Source organism: Trypanosoma rangeli, assembly GCF_003719475.1.
Source record: "Trypanosoma rangeli strain AM80 chromosome Unknown Tra_15.4_contig_00212, whole genome shotgun sequence".
In the NCBI taxonomy this organism is placed as follows: Eukaryota; Euglenozoa; class Kinetoplastea; order Trypanosomatida; family Trypanosomatidae; genus Trypanosoma; species Trypanosoma rangeli.
The window spans coordinates 17,836-34,393 of NW_021705957.1; the positions used below are offsets into that span (position 1 = coordinate 17,836).

Below are 16,558 nucleotides of genomic sequence, written 5' to 3' on the forward strand. Positions count from 1 at the left end.
GAAGAGCACAACGAAGGCGGTTTCTAAGTGCGCCGTGAAAAATAGGGGTAGGGGGATACATGAAATGGAAATAACACACTCGACACGCCACGCAGAGAGGTGTACCACATTTTTGTGACACTCGCCCGTCCCCGACAAAAACAACAACAAAACACCAAACTCCACGTCTTCACGTACAACAAATGACACGGAAGAAAACGGAGGAAAGAAAAACCTATGCTATTAGTCCTAAAAAAAAAAAAACGCAACGAAAAAAGAAATAATTAGAGAGTGACAGATTGCTTCCCCGCAGAGAAGGGTGCGCTTGAGCGCCCAAGGCTTCATGCCGTCGTTAGCAGCCACCTCAGACCTCAAAAAAAGGCAAAGGGCCGGAAGAGGCCTGGCCACTTGCTTGCTCGGCCTCACAGCACGAACGACACGCTACCCAAACACACCGTACAAAGACGCCCCCGTGCCAAAGACAACCGCAATCACGCCAGCAATGAGGAGGAGGTAGGTGCAAACGTAGTTCGCAACTCCCACAGTCGCCAGGCTCCAGTTCCCACAGTACATACGGTACAGTGCTGGCAGGCTAAAGCCAAGAATACCACCGCAGAAGCTGCCCAGCAGCCCAAAGACGGTGTTCAGCACAGGAATAAAGAGCCCAAGCAGCAGGGCGCAGAGCGCCATAACCCCGCAGAAGAGGCAGTTCTTCCAAGCAGGGACCGTGGCCAAATCCCATCCGATGATGTAATAACAGCAGTTGCGAGCAGGCTGCATGCACAGCGCAAAACCAACACACAGCTTAAACACGATACCTGCGTAGGCGATCGCCATCATCACATCGCCTCGGACATCGTAGAACACGAGAACAGTGTCCGTCACCTTGGCTCCAAAGTCGGCGTAACCAAAAAAGCCGGCAACGATGTACGCAATGCAACACAGAGTCATGCTGCATGCTGTGTGGAGTGTCATGCGTTTCGCGCTCGGCTTCCGCATTTCCGCAAAAACCGAGAAACAGTTCATGTGGCATAGATACGAAAACATAAAGATGGAAAGGCCTTCGATTGCCCCGTTTCCCGTCTTGAACATGACAACATCATCACGGAGTTTTCCGCCCCGAAATCCATTACGCACGGAGTGGACCACAATGCACAAAATAAAGAAGCAAATGAAAAATACTCCAGCAGCAGAGGCGTAGCGCAGGGAGTTGATCTCCTTCGGTAGCGACAACGAGAACATGCCCACAAACCAGATTGCACTTGTCGCCACGCGATTGCCTGCCACGGAGCGCCAGAACTCTGGCAAGGAGGGATCGGACAGTACGGGCTCCATGAGGCGGCCAATGGCAATGACGTAGCCCACACAGGTGCCAAAAGTGAACAACCACGTGAGAGAGACCGTGAAGTAGTCCCACCCCCGACCAAACAGCTTCCTTGAAAGTTCCGCGTCAGAAGTATATCCGGTCAGCTCAACGGCCTGTATCATCAGGCCGACAGAATAAACAGTGCACAGCGTCACAAGCACAAGAAGAATAACAGAAAACGCGGCACCGCTCATCTGAAAGGCCGCAGCCAGGCTGATCACCCCGCCACCGAGCGTTGCACTTGCAAGGTTAAACGTCGTCGACAAGACACCACCGTGCGGAATTATGCGTGATAAGCAGCTCAATACGCCCCTTGCAGAACCCGTGTGCTTGCAACCCCTCTCGTTGCCTTCTTCGCCAGGCAACCAGGACCCCATGGAGGGGTTATCCTGTGGAGCCATGTCACCTCTGCTGTATTGGAAATGTATTTTACAAAGAAATATCCTGGCCACCTGTGCCCAACAATGCTGCTGCTTCTGCGTCACTCTCTAATCACTCTATCAGCAGAAAGAACAAAACTCAAAGCAAGCAAGCACACGCACACGATGCGACCAAAATAGTCAATGAGGAGCCAGGCTCTTCGCTTCCCACCGACTCCGCTCCCTTTCGGCAGACACACCACCCAACCACACCCTACACAGCTTTTATCTGGATGCCTTTCATTAATGCATATGGCACCTACGGCGGAAGATATCATCAATTGTATTTTTGTTTTGTTTAAAACACTTTAGTGGCGGTTTCTTTGTGCACCAAACAAATGCGAGTCCCTGCGACAATGCCTCTGCCTCTAGTCATGACGGGCGACAAGGTTCCGCCAAGCGGAACCCGTTTCATTACACCGCAAGGTCGCTGACCGTTAAAGAATCCGTACATAGGGGAGGGGTGGAGGGTGAGGGGTGACTCTGCGTGGAAAGAAGGTCCGTAGGCGGCACGCCCATACATGGAGGTACAAGTGTTTCTCGTTTATGCTCAATAACAACAATGAACAACAAAATAAAAAAAAGAAACAAACTCTTCCACCAACACACACACACACAAAAAGTCTCACGTTTTGCATAAAACAAGGCACAATAAGAAAGAAAAAGAAAAACACTTGTGTAAAAAAAAGTTGCGCCACACAACCATGTACCTCCTATGGCGTCCACCTCCCCCTTTTATAAAAGGGCATAATTCCCCTTGGCCTCCTCTCCCCCCTTACACCCTGTGCAAAAGCGCAGGACGTTGCGGGGGGGACAGAAGAGCACAACGAAGGCGGTTTCTAAGTGCGCCGTGAAAAATAGGGGTAGGGGGATACATGAAATGGAAATAACACACTCGACACGCCACGCAGAGAGGTGTACCACATTTTTGTGACACTCGCCCGTCCCCGACAAAAACAACAACAAAATACCAAACTCCACGTCTTCACGTACAACAAATGACACGGAAGAAAACGGAGGAAAGAAAAACCTATGCTATTAGTCCTAAAAAAAAAAAAAAACGCAACGAAAAAAGAAAGTGCTTGAAGTTGTATGAACGCTTTTTTTTTATTGTGGGATGTAAAACGTCTTATATTTTGTAGGTGGTTTTTCGGCAAATGTATATATAAGCAATAACAATCTCTATATAGCAATTTCGATTGTTTGGGGTGGGTGGGTGGGTGGGTGGGGGGAGGGATGTTATGTTCGTGTTTTGCAATTTTGGAAAATTGCTCTGCATTGCGTGTACAATGACACGTAAAATGAAATAAGTATAGATAGTGTCACTACTATGGATGTGCAACGCAGTGAATTAGTATACATATATGGGGCAGCGATCTAGTGAAAATACATCAAACCAATTCCATTTTGGTTCATCGGCCTTTTTTCACGACACTTTCGAAGGTATAGCGGTATATAGTCATTTATATACGCATGGTCAAGATTATAACCAACGGTTATATTATAGGTAGCACATCTCCCAAAAGTAAATAACCTCATCTATTCTGCTCTGCAATAATTCCTTCGAGGTCAAAACATATTTTTTTCCCCATTGCCCCATATGGGGTTAGGTATGTTAATTCGTGTTTTTCAATTAATGGTCATGCGTCATAGGTTGAAGACACTATCACAATCAGTAATAGCCAAATAGAGGGAATTGTGCCGCCATAATTAAAACCAGATGGCAAATTAATGACACTATTCTCTAGCGTAGCACTAGACAGAGTAAATGACGCTCAAAGTAAGCATGTATAAGGTAGTAAATCAACCTTTTTAAATAAAAAAGGCCTGGAGCAGGAGCATCACATATCAAATCCATAAATAACCTCATTTGCCATGAGAGGCAACGAGTATTAGTATCCGAACCCTTCGCTATCCTTTCTCAACCTGCTCATTAGAGATAAACGGAATTTGTGTCCCTTAACGTTACAAAGACTAGAAAAAAAAAGTGCATTTTTTTGTGGTTAAACTACAAAGAAAACAGTAGACATAACCAGGAAGCCCACTTTATCAATGAAACATTTTACATTTATATACGATGCTTCGCCTTGCTTTTCAGTCTCCATTTCGAAACCAATCCAATAAGGAGGCGGCAGCCTTTGGCAGTGATTTACCCCAGCGCAATGGTAAATTCATCACGAGACAAGAAATAACACATGTTCCTTTAACCACAACAACTACACCCTCTCCAGAATGTACAATCTCTGAAAAGCCATCAGACAAGCAAAATTCTATAAACAAGCCATCCTGACGAAAAGAAGTCAAGAAACATGGGCGGAAACGATCGGGGATCCTTGCTACATCGTGAAAACAAACACAACCATCTTCCCATATTTTCACTGCATTTTTGACCCACGAAAACCTCCGTAACAGTTCTACTTTAGGCAGAGATATGGCATTTTCGATACTGCAACCGTACTCTATGTAAAAACTAGGAAACGCATCTTCATACGCAATAAGAAGATTAGAACCATCGGAGAAATAGCAACCGAAATATTCAAATTGAATCTGATAACAAAGGACAACGATAATCTCTTTCTGTGAGTCCTTCCAAATAAAATTCGGGACCATTATCCTTCCAATTAGCGACGAAAACGGAGTTAATGATAATTTCTCGCCACAGCTCATACACAAGTCTCGCCCACTTCGTGCACAATGAAAAAAGGGTGTCTTCAAAAAGTCCTTGGAGCACATGTCACATGTGTATCCCATTTTATATTCCGGCTCAAGATCCAATGGAAGGATCTCATAATACCGAAAAATGCACTGATCCCCTGCCTTCATAAATCTACTTTTTCGTGTAAACAAGGATAGAAAAAAAAAATACAACATTGAAAACAACCAACAACCACAAAAAAAAAAAAAAACAGAATAACAAGAACAAAAGAACTGCAAAAAAAAAACATATACCTCGCACTTACAACTGAGCACACTCATAAATTAAAAAATAACACATGATAGCAAGAATAGCACAGCCACCCCAAAAACGATTACTGACCATATCCAGCAAGAAAAAAAAACATAAAATAATGATAAATCACAATAGAGAACAATAAAAAAAATCCGTAAATTAACTGCAATTGAGGCCATCGTTTCGAGTATTATGCTTGTGCAAGAAACAAAAACGAAAAACAGTTAAGAGGTTAGTTAGAGACCTGTTTCCCTAACAGTTAGAACAAAGAAGAAATACAAGTTTTGAAGACATTAAACACGTAACTCCCCCGAACAAAATTTAGGTGCGAGTAATGTGGGGAGGGGGAGGGGGGTGAAGACGCGTAGCTAAACGAATTACCCACTTTACAAATAATAATAAAAGCAATAATAACAAGAACAATTACCAACAATAATTTAGCTAAAAAAAAAGACAAATCTAAAAATTTTGACGACTGCGACGGATAACCAATACACTTCAAACTTCAGTGGAGATACCACTACTCAGCAGTTATGCCAATCACTTTTTACAAGAACAAAAACAAAAAGAAAAAAGTGATTCTGAATGCCTGAACACAACAAATGACCCAAAGAAACAAGAACACACATATGGACAGAAAATGGCTCCCGCGCGGACCGTTCCATCCCAAACAAAAACACCAACAAAAAAAAACTGAAATGGCACCAACAAAAAACAATCGAGACAACGAGCGCATGCAGCACCTTGCGCCAGAGAAGCCAGTAAAAATAAGCAGCCAAGAATAAATAAATAAAAAAAGCCCGGGACGGCGCTGCCGGCAACGTGGCCCCCGGGGCGGGGAAAGCGCCGAAGGGAGACGCCCAGCGCCCCCCCCTTCACGACTTGCTGTTCATTTTCGGTTTCTTTTTGCATGCGGCGCTGCGTCCTCTTTCCGCCGCAGCGGGGGGTCGGGCCCCCGCCTTCGCAGACGGGGGCGGGCGGCTTCGGGGCAATCGTTTGGGGGCGCCCGCGCAAATATAAGCATTTGAGGGTCCGCCCATGTACGGATCTGGCGAACGCAATGTTCTTGTAGCTGTTTTTTTATTTTTATTTTTGTGAGGTGTGTTGGGTGAATTTTGTTTTTCCGGTGCTTCTTGGCTTGATGCCAGGTCCCAGATATTTTTAACTTTTTCCCAATATATATGTTTTTTTGGCACCTTAGATTTATATCCAAATACATAATATGGATTCATCGCCAGTAAATCCGTACTTGCTTTTTGAAAACACAGAGGCTTTCCGTCCCGCAGACAAGGTTTTGTACGCACTTAAACACCCCATCGGACAGAAAGATCCAAGGGGCTTGCGAAAACCAATTCAACTGAATGATTATCATTATATTATTCGCTCTACTGAGGAGCTTCGACGTCTTGTCACATTACCTGCGATGCCTATTACAGGAGCGACTTTTAACGAGCAGTTAACGAGCTCACTGTACAGCTCTCCTGAGGCGTCGTGTATACCGCTATTTTTGGATAAAACACGCGGTTCACCTGTAGAGGATACTCAAGGTCTTCAAAACGAACCATGGGATAATATTTACTCTGGAACAAGTGTTTGGCGTTGGCCCATGGAAGTTCTATATCAACAGTATCATTTATTGATTGCTATTGATTTTGGGACCTCAACATTTGGTGTTTCAAGGAATGGGGAGGTACTAGTTGATCATGTGCCTGATGCTATTGAAGCTTTACTGGACGTGGTGAGAAAAACGATACAAACGCGTGAACAGGAAGAAAAGGAAATAAAATATTGGGTTGACATGCATATGGAGGAGTCGGAACACAGTAATGTTCTTCGACATGTGTGGAAACCTCAAATTGATATTTCTATCGTCCTTATTAATTTGCCTAGATTGGAGGTGAGTGCGCTGACTTCTATTTTTTCGAATTCTTCCTCCTCTGAAACGGGGCGGGAAGCTGGCATAGATGAAGGCCATCCACACTTGTTTCCGGTGGGTGCTATACCGTTTTCTATCTTTGAGGGCAATTTGCCTAAGGACATGTCCACTAGTCCTTTCCTGATTCCTCTTATGACACGCTGTAACGCCGAGTTGGTTCTGAGCGATGAAAGCTTTTTATCTCGGTTAGGCCAACAACTTAGAGCCTACGAAGAGGCATGTTGCTCACGACTGGTAGATGTTTGGCCCGAGCGAAGTTTGTTTACTTCCATTGACCACCTTATACGCTTGATCCCAGAGCGTGCATTGTGTTGCACAAGTCTTGTTCTTCTTAGTAACGCAGATAAAGGAGGATTACCTAATAGTTTTTCATTATTAGAAAGCTCTGTACGGAGGAAAAATATTATTCTATCTATTTTGTTTTTGAATGAGACAAATCCGTTTTTTGATTCAAATTCAAATTCTCTATCACAGTTTTTGTCGTCTGTGGGAGGTTTCGGAGTTCATTTTGATCAGTGGCTTTCACTAGCAGTTCCAAAGCTTAATACTGACTGGTGTCGTCGGCTTGGAGGTCCACGGTGCCTGGCGCAACAACTATTTGTGCAACTAGACACTAAATTTCCTTTAGGTATGGAGCATGCTTCGCAGCATATTTTAACAACGTGTACTGATCGGACTAATGATTCTTGTATCCTATATAACTCTGACAATGGCCTTGAAGATTTTACTTTGCTTCATGAGAGTGATGTTACTTCTGCCATTCGTTGTGTAGCGGAGGCCCGAATTAACGAAGGATGGAGTGTGGTGATGAATCATAACGCAGAAACTCCTTGTATTGCAAATCTTTATGCTCGTCTTCAGTGTAATTTTCGACATGGGAAGCTTTCTATTTCGTATGAGATGGATATTAGCTATCCAGTGGTATATCGCCGTGTGTTGGTCCAAGGTTCAAAAGAACTGGTTGAATATTTTGTGAGGGTGAGAGGTGATGACATGACTGTTATACCCACACCTGCAGAGAGTAAAACAGGTTGGTTGATGTATCTTGTAATCTTGCGTTCTCAATTACGCCGTTGGATGCATGCTGAGCAGGTGGCTTTTCACTGTTTGTTTACGTCACGCCAAACACACCGGCCTCTTTTGAAGGATATGCAAGAGCTTTCTTTCTGTGAAGGAGTTTCTGATGCGTGGTCAGCACACTGCAGTGTCCGTTCAGTTGGGTTTTTCTTTTCTTGGGATGAGGGCTTGTTCCACTGTTTAGATCCATGTAGGGGAGGATCATGGGGTAGTATGCCTTCTGTTTCGGTGTTGGCTCGTCGCGTTCTCTTGGACGCCTTACGGAAGCGACATGATCCTCTATTGCAGGATGAATATGATATGTTTTTATCTCTGGCAAAAAACGAAGGATCCCCTCGATATGTTGTTCAACTTTTTTTGCTAGATCATGAGTTTGTCACTGGCCACGAGGGTTTTTTAGCAGCAGCGTTTGAGTGTCGTTTGAGTTTCTTTCTAACGAATGTTGAGGATGAGTTACAAGCGCTTGCAGATATTATTGTTGATGTGAAGACGGGTGCTTTGGCTACCCCAAATACTGTAGTTGGCAATACAACTTTTACTCTTGCAGTGGAAGCCGTGATCAACGAAACGAATGCACGGGCGCTTCAACTTACTTTCTGTACTGTTTTACCGCGCCGTCTGGATTTAATCTCCAGTTACATGGAACCATCACCGTGTCGTCGCAGAGCTGTTTTGAGCGGGGCGACAAACCATAAAGCTCAGCATCTTGATTCCTCAACAAAATTGTCAGCAGGTGAAGAAATACGGAATGTTCGACAATTGACTTTTCGTTGCTTTTTGACGCCATATTTGGCAGGCCCATCTCTACTTTCTGACGCTATTGCTTTTTACTGGATGATTGGAACTGCTGAAATGTGGAGGACATTTGCTGTTCCTTCCTTCAATATTTTTGTTACACGCCGTGTTCGCAATGGGTTTCGCTTATTACATTGCATGGAGCCTCGGGAGGCGATACTTTATTCTACGCGAGTGTTTGGGGAAGGTCATGTAGTCGAAATATTTGATGTTATTGAGGCGCCCTCGGAGAGTGGTGACAGTGGCCTTTCGGCGCAGGTGATTATTTACAGATTTATACGCCCCTTTGAATATGCTGTTTCTTCGTTGTACCAACCGTTGCTAATGGCGGACATTTCAGAAGATATTCAAGTTGCTACGGTACTTCATACGTTTAAGGTTTTGTCCTCCGCACCATTAACTTCGGCTGTTGATCGTCCGGTGCCACTTAACGAGTTGAGTCGGGGATTTGTTCAACTTGTTCCAAGACTAGAGTCACTTCTTCCCTTCCTATCAGCTAGACATGCTCACACCATTACGTTACATTCTCTTCCCTCAATGGGGGAAAAAGGTGATGATAACCTTAGAGAGGCTGTGGCTTTTTTTGTTTATTCGCTTGGCGAACGATCGGCAACCGTTGATGCGTCTGCTCTTCATGAAAGTTTGCGACAAAAACTTTGTGGCTTAGACAATTTGGATGAAGCTTTACAAGAGCCAAAGGAGTTTTTTTTTTCTGTACTGATGCCACTGGAATACAATCATTTGACTTTTCTCCTAATGCCCCGTAGGTGTCATACCACGACGTTGAAGCGAACAAAAGGGATTAATGTCCATGTTATTTCGTTAGACACCACGGCTCTCTTCAAGGGTGTGATGCGACTGTATGGTAGGTCAGGTGACGTGGAAGAAGTGGATGAGCCGTGTTTACCCGACTGTTCCACTTCTTCTTTGTTGAAGGCTTTGAACAAATTGCTCACCTCATTTTGCTCGCTTTATCAAGCCTGGAGAATTATTGAACAACCATGTTATGATTGGGACTGCCAAGTTGCTAAGGAAGATATCGTTGCGCAGGATGTTCTGAAAACGTTTTCTATGTTTGAGGACTACTGTAAGGAAGTGGACATTTCATACCTTCTTTTTATCCAGGAGAGTAAATGGAAAGAACGTGGCGGTAAGGTCTCTTTTTACGAGAATCTGCGCTCGTTGATCACGTCAATGGTGCGTTCTATGTGTTTTCGACCCCTACCGACACATCCTGCAGTTTTTTTCCCAGTACACGAGAAAATTGACAGTCACACAGAGGGGGTTATTGGGGATGTTGCAGTGAACAATACTGTGGAGGCTTTGTCTTCGGGCAACACTGTTTGTCAGAGTCTCACGGTACCACCGTTTCTCATGAGGATCGCGCTGTTTCTAGTGTCGGAGGATGGTAGGGAGGTGGATTGCGTCTGTATATTTTCACCTACGCATGGTTCAGATGACCTGGATGATGCGTATATGTCTTCCTGGTCACCCATTGCCTTAGATAAGGCGCAGTGTGCTTCCCAGAGGAAGCTTTTGATGCGTTTTTTTGTAAAGACTGCTTCCAAGCAACTCGTGGATCTCGCGCGTAACACGTACAAGCCACCCACGGAGGTGATACAACGCATATTTAGGGAACTGTTGCACGATCGGCAAGATAATCCCTTGGATGATTCGAAGACACCACTTTTTTTTGCCAAGGAATCATCTGTAGAGGAGTTGAACTTACTCTCTAGAAAAGCATTGCCATTTGACGAGCTACCGACGGCAGTCCGATGCTTTTTTGATGTCTTGGCAGCGGATCTTGCAAGGAGTGTTGCGTACCACAGCTTGACGGAGTGCTTGCATTCCACACCCTTTGTGACACTACGCTCTCTCATTCAAGGTGAACCAACAACTACCAAGGCAGCCCCTTCTCTAACTGACTCGGAAAGTGTTGGTAATAATAATGGCAATAACAGCAACAGCAGCAGCAGCAAGAACAACAATGATTCAGATTACGATGATGATAATTTGGATCGAGAATCTTGTGACTTGCAGCTTTTGGCACACGAATCGCAAGAAGTTTTGAGTGCCGCTCTTGATATTCTCGGTCTTAGGGAACTTTTGGCTTTTGTGGTGACACCCGCCCTACTTAGTGTCCCTTGTTTTGAGGCCGATTCATTTACGGTGGAGTTCACGCAGTGCTCGTCTAGTGCCACTGTGAACCCTGCATTGGCTCTTTCCCATGTTTTCAAACGTTGTTTAGCGGATGATTTGGTTTGTGTTGTGCAGGTCACCTCCTCAAGTTTTATGCTGGTGCCAAATAGGAAATACTTTGCCTCTCGATGGATATTTATTCACGTGACCAACGATGTATGTGACGGTGCTCAGCGGGTGCATCTTTTATTTAACGAACATGAGGGTGATACAGGCGTCTGCCGACGCCTCTGCACGGGTCTTCGTCGACTGATCGAGACCAAGGTGAGAGAGGTCAGTTTGTTGCAGTTTTTAAAACAGTTACGTGATACGCAAAACGCACACAGTGAATTGATACCGCGTAACTGGGGAGACCAGTTCGCCTCTCCATCTCCAGTTGCCAAGGCAAATCGCGAATCCACAGCGTCTCTGTCGGCAGTGTTTGATTGTCGAGGCTCAACGGTGCTGAAACTACCGATCTACTATAAATTGCAGCACCAGTGTAAAAAGATACTCTCTCGCATCACTAGTAATTGTGCCAGACTTGAGTTAATCAATATTTACAACAGGGAGCAGTGCTTTGTGGTGACGGATGATGCTCAGACGGACGTGTTTCACTTTATTCGACTGGTGTTTGTGAAGGACACTGCACATTTACCGTTGCTAACTGTGCCTTCACCGGCACTTTCCCCTGCCGACCGTTGTCCTTTGCTTGTGGTGCAGTTGTTCAGCTCTACCAAAAATGCACTCGTGAAACGTCCCTTGCGCAAGCTGCAGGACTTTTGTTTTTTTTTGGCCGTACAAGAGCTTCAGGGACACCTGAACTATGTGCAACACAAGTTTATTTCCACGATGGATCTTATTTTCCTTCAGTGTCGACGTTGTGACCCTGTTATTGTGGACTTGGTAACAGCTGGCGGAGGTGTTACCCTGCAGCTAACGGACGTTCAGCTCGCTTTTGCTTTGGTCGTTTTGGGCCTCAAAGAGAACAAGTTTAAGTACTTTGACGTCCAGGGCGCTGGAAACGCCGCTATCAGTAACTTTGCGGAATACTATGGACTTGTTGAGGACGCGGGGGAAAAAGTAAGAAGAGGGGGAGGAATTACTCCTCATATTGCTCGTTTTGTGGAGATGGAGACGCCTGTAACTACACCTCCCGTGCCAGCATCGGTGCTCCGCTTTGTGAAGGTAATAGAGGGTGTGACAGACGTGCTTGTCTCCTGCACGCTTCATGTGAGTGACGGATCACAGCTGGTGCTAGACCGTTTTTTGACGAAAATTCCTGAAGAACGTTACACAATAGGTGAATCGGAGATGACTTACATTAAGCAGATTGAACACATTCTTGGAGATGCGGTGTCGCATTGGCGATTTTTTGCCCTCTCTAAGCGGCTTTGCGTGCTCTCCTCTTCCCAAGTTGGATCTGCCGTAGAGGAGTTGATTACATGTGCTGCAAGCGTTACCTCGACGGAATCGTCCACACTTCGCTTTGGAAATTTTTCATTGAAACGGGTTAGTCACGCCGTCTTTCCGTTTCTTATTCAGCAGCTTGTGGGGATTTTTCAGCCCTTTTCGCCGGTCTGTTTCCTCAAACGATTAAATGCTCCGCTCTTGCACATAGCCGGTTTTCCGTGGCGGTGGATCGAGCAGATGCAGAGGGACCTCCAGGCGGAGCAAATTGAGGTTTACCTCACTTGTGGGTATCAAATTACGATGTGTGATGAAAAAACGGAGGAACAGGCTGTAAAGGCAACTCGTTCTATGCATGAGCCGAACCTACACCTCCCTGTGAGCCAGGTGACTGTATTGGCACAGAGCCCTTTATTAAAGGAACACAATATAGAGGTGGGGATGCCAACGAAACCTCAACTGGTAGCGCGCATTTCTCTGACGAACGGCCTGACAGCCGCCCTTTTTAATCTGCGAGACTCCGATATTATGTTGCGCTTGATAGGGCACGTGGTTGCAAAAGCGGAGCAGCAGTCGGATCTGCTTCATGATATTATGGTGCAGAGAATGGGATTTGCGTTTCCATCTTACCTCACAGAACCGGTGTTAGCACGGTTTTGCTGCGGTGACGACAATAATGTGACTGAGGGAAAACGGTTATGCATTCACGATGAAACCTACCGAAGGCGCATTAATCATGTACGCTTTCCAGTTCAAAGCTCAGGGGGTGGCGATGCTTTGACGGTCATTGTGGAAGGGCTATTTAATCGTGGCCTTCTTGTGAATGGAGTCTTTATTGAAGAGGATGCGGTTCGTGCGCTGTATTGCGAATGCCCCCAATATTCATTGAAGGAATGCAAGCTAATTATGCAGGGCTTGGTAAAGGATGGCCTGCTTACAATGTGGCATAAACCAAATAGCCGTCGTTTGACAAATTCAAACAGTATTCCTGATGATGCACTTATAGGTTGTGACTTTCGCAGACACTTACAGACAGCTCACGTTCTTGTGGAGTCACAACACGCACGCTCGGGCATCATGGAGTCTCTGCAAGCCTGTGAGTCCCTCTTGAATTTGCCACCACTGGAGAGTGATATTTCGTTAGCCAAATTGGTCGTACTTCTTCAGGGGCGCAGCAAGCAAACACATGGACTCCGCGTACAGGACTTTACCCTTCCCCGTCGCTTGCCATGGTGCCGCTCGGACGACATTCTTGACCCATCGTTGCCCCCGAGGGGCAAACTTAGTTCTGAGTACCGCATGTCCGTTGACGTAACACTGCATTCATATGTGCAGTTTCTTCTACGCGTATTTCCACGGGCACGCGTTATTGACCTTGACGCAAACAACGCCATTGTATCATCAGATGCAACACTACTGCATCGGTTTCGTTGCCGCTACGGTAAAGTTGTTACCCCTGACGGGAATGAGATATGTTTTGTGCCCCATTTGTACTATGTGCTGATTCCCATGCTAGATACGAGGACCACGGAGGGCGGCGACAGCGATCTTGCTGCATCTGCCTCGCTTAGAAAAAGAGGTCTTTTTATTTTGGAGGTTGGATTTCAAGTCGCTTATTTTGCGCTTGATGTGTTCATGGTCAGTGGGGAGACTATTTCTGCCAGCGTGGCAGCTCTCTCCGCCGTCAGATTGAAGCGTAACCTTAGTTTCAGCAGCGTTCTCTACGACCTGACGGTAAATCGTATGCTACGCTACGTGCAGATGTATGCATCACTCCTGTTTGGTCAGCTGTTGATGTCGGATGCGCTTGAAAATCTTGTCAAGCAGTACCCGCATCCACCGTGTGAAAGTCTCAGCATGGTGGCTGTTTTTGACGTGGAGGAATCCTGCGTGCGGCGAGCGCAAAAGATCATGAAAAAAAAAACCACCCCTGTGGCTCCAGACAGCAACGGTATGAGGCAGCTGATCCCAAAACAGGGCGAGGTGCTGCTGAGGGAATCCACGCAGGAAAGGTATCACTACTGTGGGGTCATGGTCTGGGCAACGTCTCGCCTGTTTGTGTTGCTTTGCACCGTTCGTGATGTCATCATGTGCGATCGTTATCCCAACGGTGATCTTTTCAAACTTGCTCTTACTGCTAAGCGCCAGTTGCAGCAGTTGCTTTTCGATAGTATGCTTCAGCAGCGGCTTGAATTTGCATGGGATAAAATACGCACGCTTCCGGATGCAAATGATGAGAGTGACGCTAATGAAAGTAATGGTATTTCTGAGCAAGGACCCTCTCGAGAGGATCTGCGGACGCTACAAGCGCATTGGAAAAAGTACAGTCTTGCCAATATAGTTAATCCATTTCTACAGATTCTAACGGACTGGAAATCGATACTGACGAGACATCACGGTACCCTTTTGGCGGCGTGTGTACCCAATTACACCCTTCACCTCTTTCTGGACGAGTTTGAAGGAAATGTCGTTGGGACACCGTGTAAAGCTTCTGATACCACCATTGCATTGACGTTGGCAAGCCATCAGATGGATCGAAAGCGTTTTATTGTTGTGGAATTTACAGGTGGTGTGTTGGGCGTTATTGAGAGTGCTGCGCTCTACCGTGGGGTGAACGAGCGAGGCGCCGTCGACAAGCTGCTGGAGGAGGAGGAAGAGGAGGAGGCGGCAGAGCTAATTGAGCAAACGCTGAAGCTGCTTTCAAGTGCCCTGTGGAGGAGTTCATTCACCACTGGCATGAGGTGAGCGTTCTGGTGCACGTGTCCTGAACGGTGGTGGAACGAAACAAACAAAAAAAGTGAGGAAGAAGAAGAAGAAAAAAAAACAAACGATTGTTGAATTTGAAAGACACACATACTGTCTCCCCTGTCGTGTCTGATCACGCATCCCATGTTCTTCTGGAGGTATGCCTTTTCGTTTTTGTTATTTTTGCTGTTCCGTACCTGAGGGGATTGGGGCGACAGAGTTTTTTTCTGTATTGTAGTTATCCTCCCTCCCTCTCCTTCTACAAAGGGCTATTCGTACCATGGATCGGGTTGGGGTGGTTGGATACATCCTTTCTGGTTTATGATGTTGCTGCAGATGCGTCGATTTGAAAGTGCCTGCTACATGCTACTTGAGGTCAGTATTTCATGGGAGATACACAGGCTGTTTTTACCTTTGGCTGCTAGCGTTACGGGTTCACGTGTTGCGAGGACGGTGCCTGTCCGTCAGTCCGGGAGGGAAAGAGTGGGAGATTGAGAGTTTCCTGTTGTTCAGGCGCACAATGGAAACAGGAGTGAATGCAAGAAATAGTGGACACATTCTTTGCGGCTTAATTTGAGAGAAAACCTCAAGCTGGTGCGAGCAGGTGGGTATATTTCTAAGGAGCAGGAGCGGCGTTTCCCCGTCTGGGCACCATTTTTTTTTCTTCGTTCTCTATTCTTTGTTTTACAAAGTCCGACCACCAGCAGCCACCGTCAACACCACTGGAGGCCAGCGAACGCCATCTCGACACCCACATGCCACGGGAGAAACGTCTCTGATACAGCTCACAACCGCCGCGATACAATACAGTGCGTGTGGCAACAGCTCCACTACCCCCATTTTGGGGGTGAGGATGATGCTGTCGCTGCACGTTGACTAGGCGGCATACGGCGCTGCGGTGCCGTATGAGGATGAAAAAGAGGAACGTGATGACTTTTCTGTTCCATTTGCAACGACTCTGGTGAGTTTATTGTTACAGTTGTTGCTTCTCATGTTCGACCCACTCCTGGGTTGTGCCATGGACGATGACAACCAATTTCCCCCATTGGCAGCGAGGAAGCGATGAAATTAGCTACATCTGTTGGTGCCACATCTAATGTCTCTCTTTGTCAAATCTCGTGGACGGCCTTTTCAGGTTGGCACTTCCCCTCAGGTAACGTCAACTGCTACGATGAAGAACACAGTGCTCGCGCATGCAGTGGACGGACTCTGATAGTTTCCTCGTACACGCCTATAGTGGGCCAGTGAGTTTGGAAACGGGTGCGAGTCTCATGTTCTTTGTGTCTATAGCTCGTGCAGTTGCAGAAGTAGTGGTGGCGCGCGGCGTTACAGCAGATTTTGTATTGGGCTGGAAATTTTTCATCATCGTTTTGCGGCCTTCAACACATAAACAAGGATTTTAGCGGCATTGGAGGGGACTAAATAAAAATATGTTTATTTCCCTTTTTCTTTTGGCTGCGATTAACAGCTACCGGTAGCGATGAAGTTGACGCATATATGCGTCTGCCGTTCTTGTCGCCCTGCTGTCGAAGACCGTTGTGAGGCGCCCATTTGTATTATGGCGAACTGCACGGCAAACAATGGGTGCAACAACCCCGCAGCGTCTGAACTCTCTCCTCTAGTGTGTGCGTATTATTATTATTATTATTTTGATTGCGGAGGGGTGATAGGCGAGGTACTTTGTTCCCCGTGCGGGCGGGCCA

General features: G+C 46.1%; 3 protein-coding genes across 3 annotated transcripts, besides 7 other annotated features; 1 reads left to right on the top strand and 2 right to left on the bottom strand.

Moving 5' to 3' along the window:
• Window positions 1–134: 134 nt before the first annotated feature.
• Window positions 135–158: a microsatellite.
• A 262-nt stretch (window positions 159–420) lies between these two features.
• On the bottom strand, window positions 421–1,746 carry TraAM80_06083 (putative amino acid transporter; the record flags this gene model as incomplete). Its single annotated transcript, XM_029382939.1, has 1 exon — window positions 421–1,746. The coding sequence occupies one exon, from the start codon at window positions 1,744–1,746 to the stop codon at window positions 421–423; it is 1,326 nt and encodes a 441-aa protein (XP_029237213.1).
• A 1,064-nt stretch (window positions 1,747–2,810) lies between these two features.
• Window positions 2,811–2,842: a sequence feature (A-rich).
• A 128-nt stretch (window positions 2,843–2,970) lies between these two features.
• Window positions 2,971–3,000: a microsatellite.
• Window positions 3,001–3,858: 858 nt separating this feature from the next.
• TraAM80_06084 (uncharacterized protein) lies at window positions 3,859–4,587 on the bottom strand (the record flags this gene model as incomplete). The annotated part of the gene is made up of 1 exon (XM_029382940.1): window positions 3,859–4,587. The coding sequence occupies one exon, from the start codon at window positions 4,585–4,587 to the stop codon at window positions 3,859–3,861; it is 729 nt and encodes a 242-aa protein (XP_029237214.1).
• A 41-nt stretch (window positions 4,588–4,628) lies between these two features.
• Window positions 4,629–4,708: a microsatellite.
• Window positions 4,709–5,105: 397 nt separating this feature from the next.
• Window positions 5,106–5,151: a microsatellite.
• Window positions 5,152–5,787: 636 nt separating this feature from the next.
• Window positions 5,788–5,837: a microsatellite.
• A 99-nt stretch (window positions 5,838–5,936) lies between these two features.
• TraAM80_06085 (uncharacterized protein) lies at window positions 5,937–14,855 on the top strand (the record flags this gene model as incomplete). The annotated part of the gene is made up of 1 exon (XM_029382941.1): window positions 5,937–14,855. One exon carries the CDS (start codon window positions 5,937–5,939, stop codon window positions 14,853–14,855), a length of 8,919 nt encoding a protein of 2,972 aa, XP_029237215.1.
• A 1,630-nt stretch (window positions 14,856–16,485) lies between these two features.
• Window positions 16,486–16,510: a microsatellite.
• Window positions 16,511–16,558: the final 48 nt, after the last annotated feature.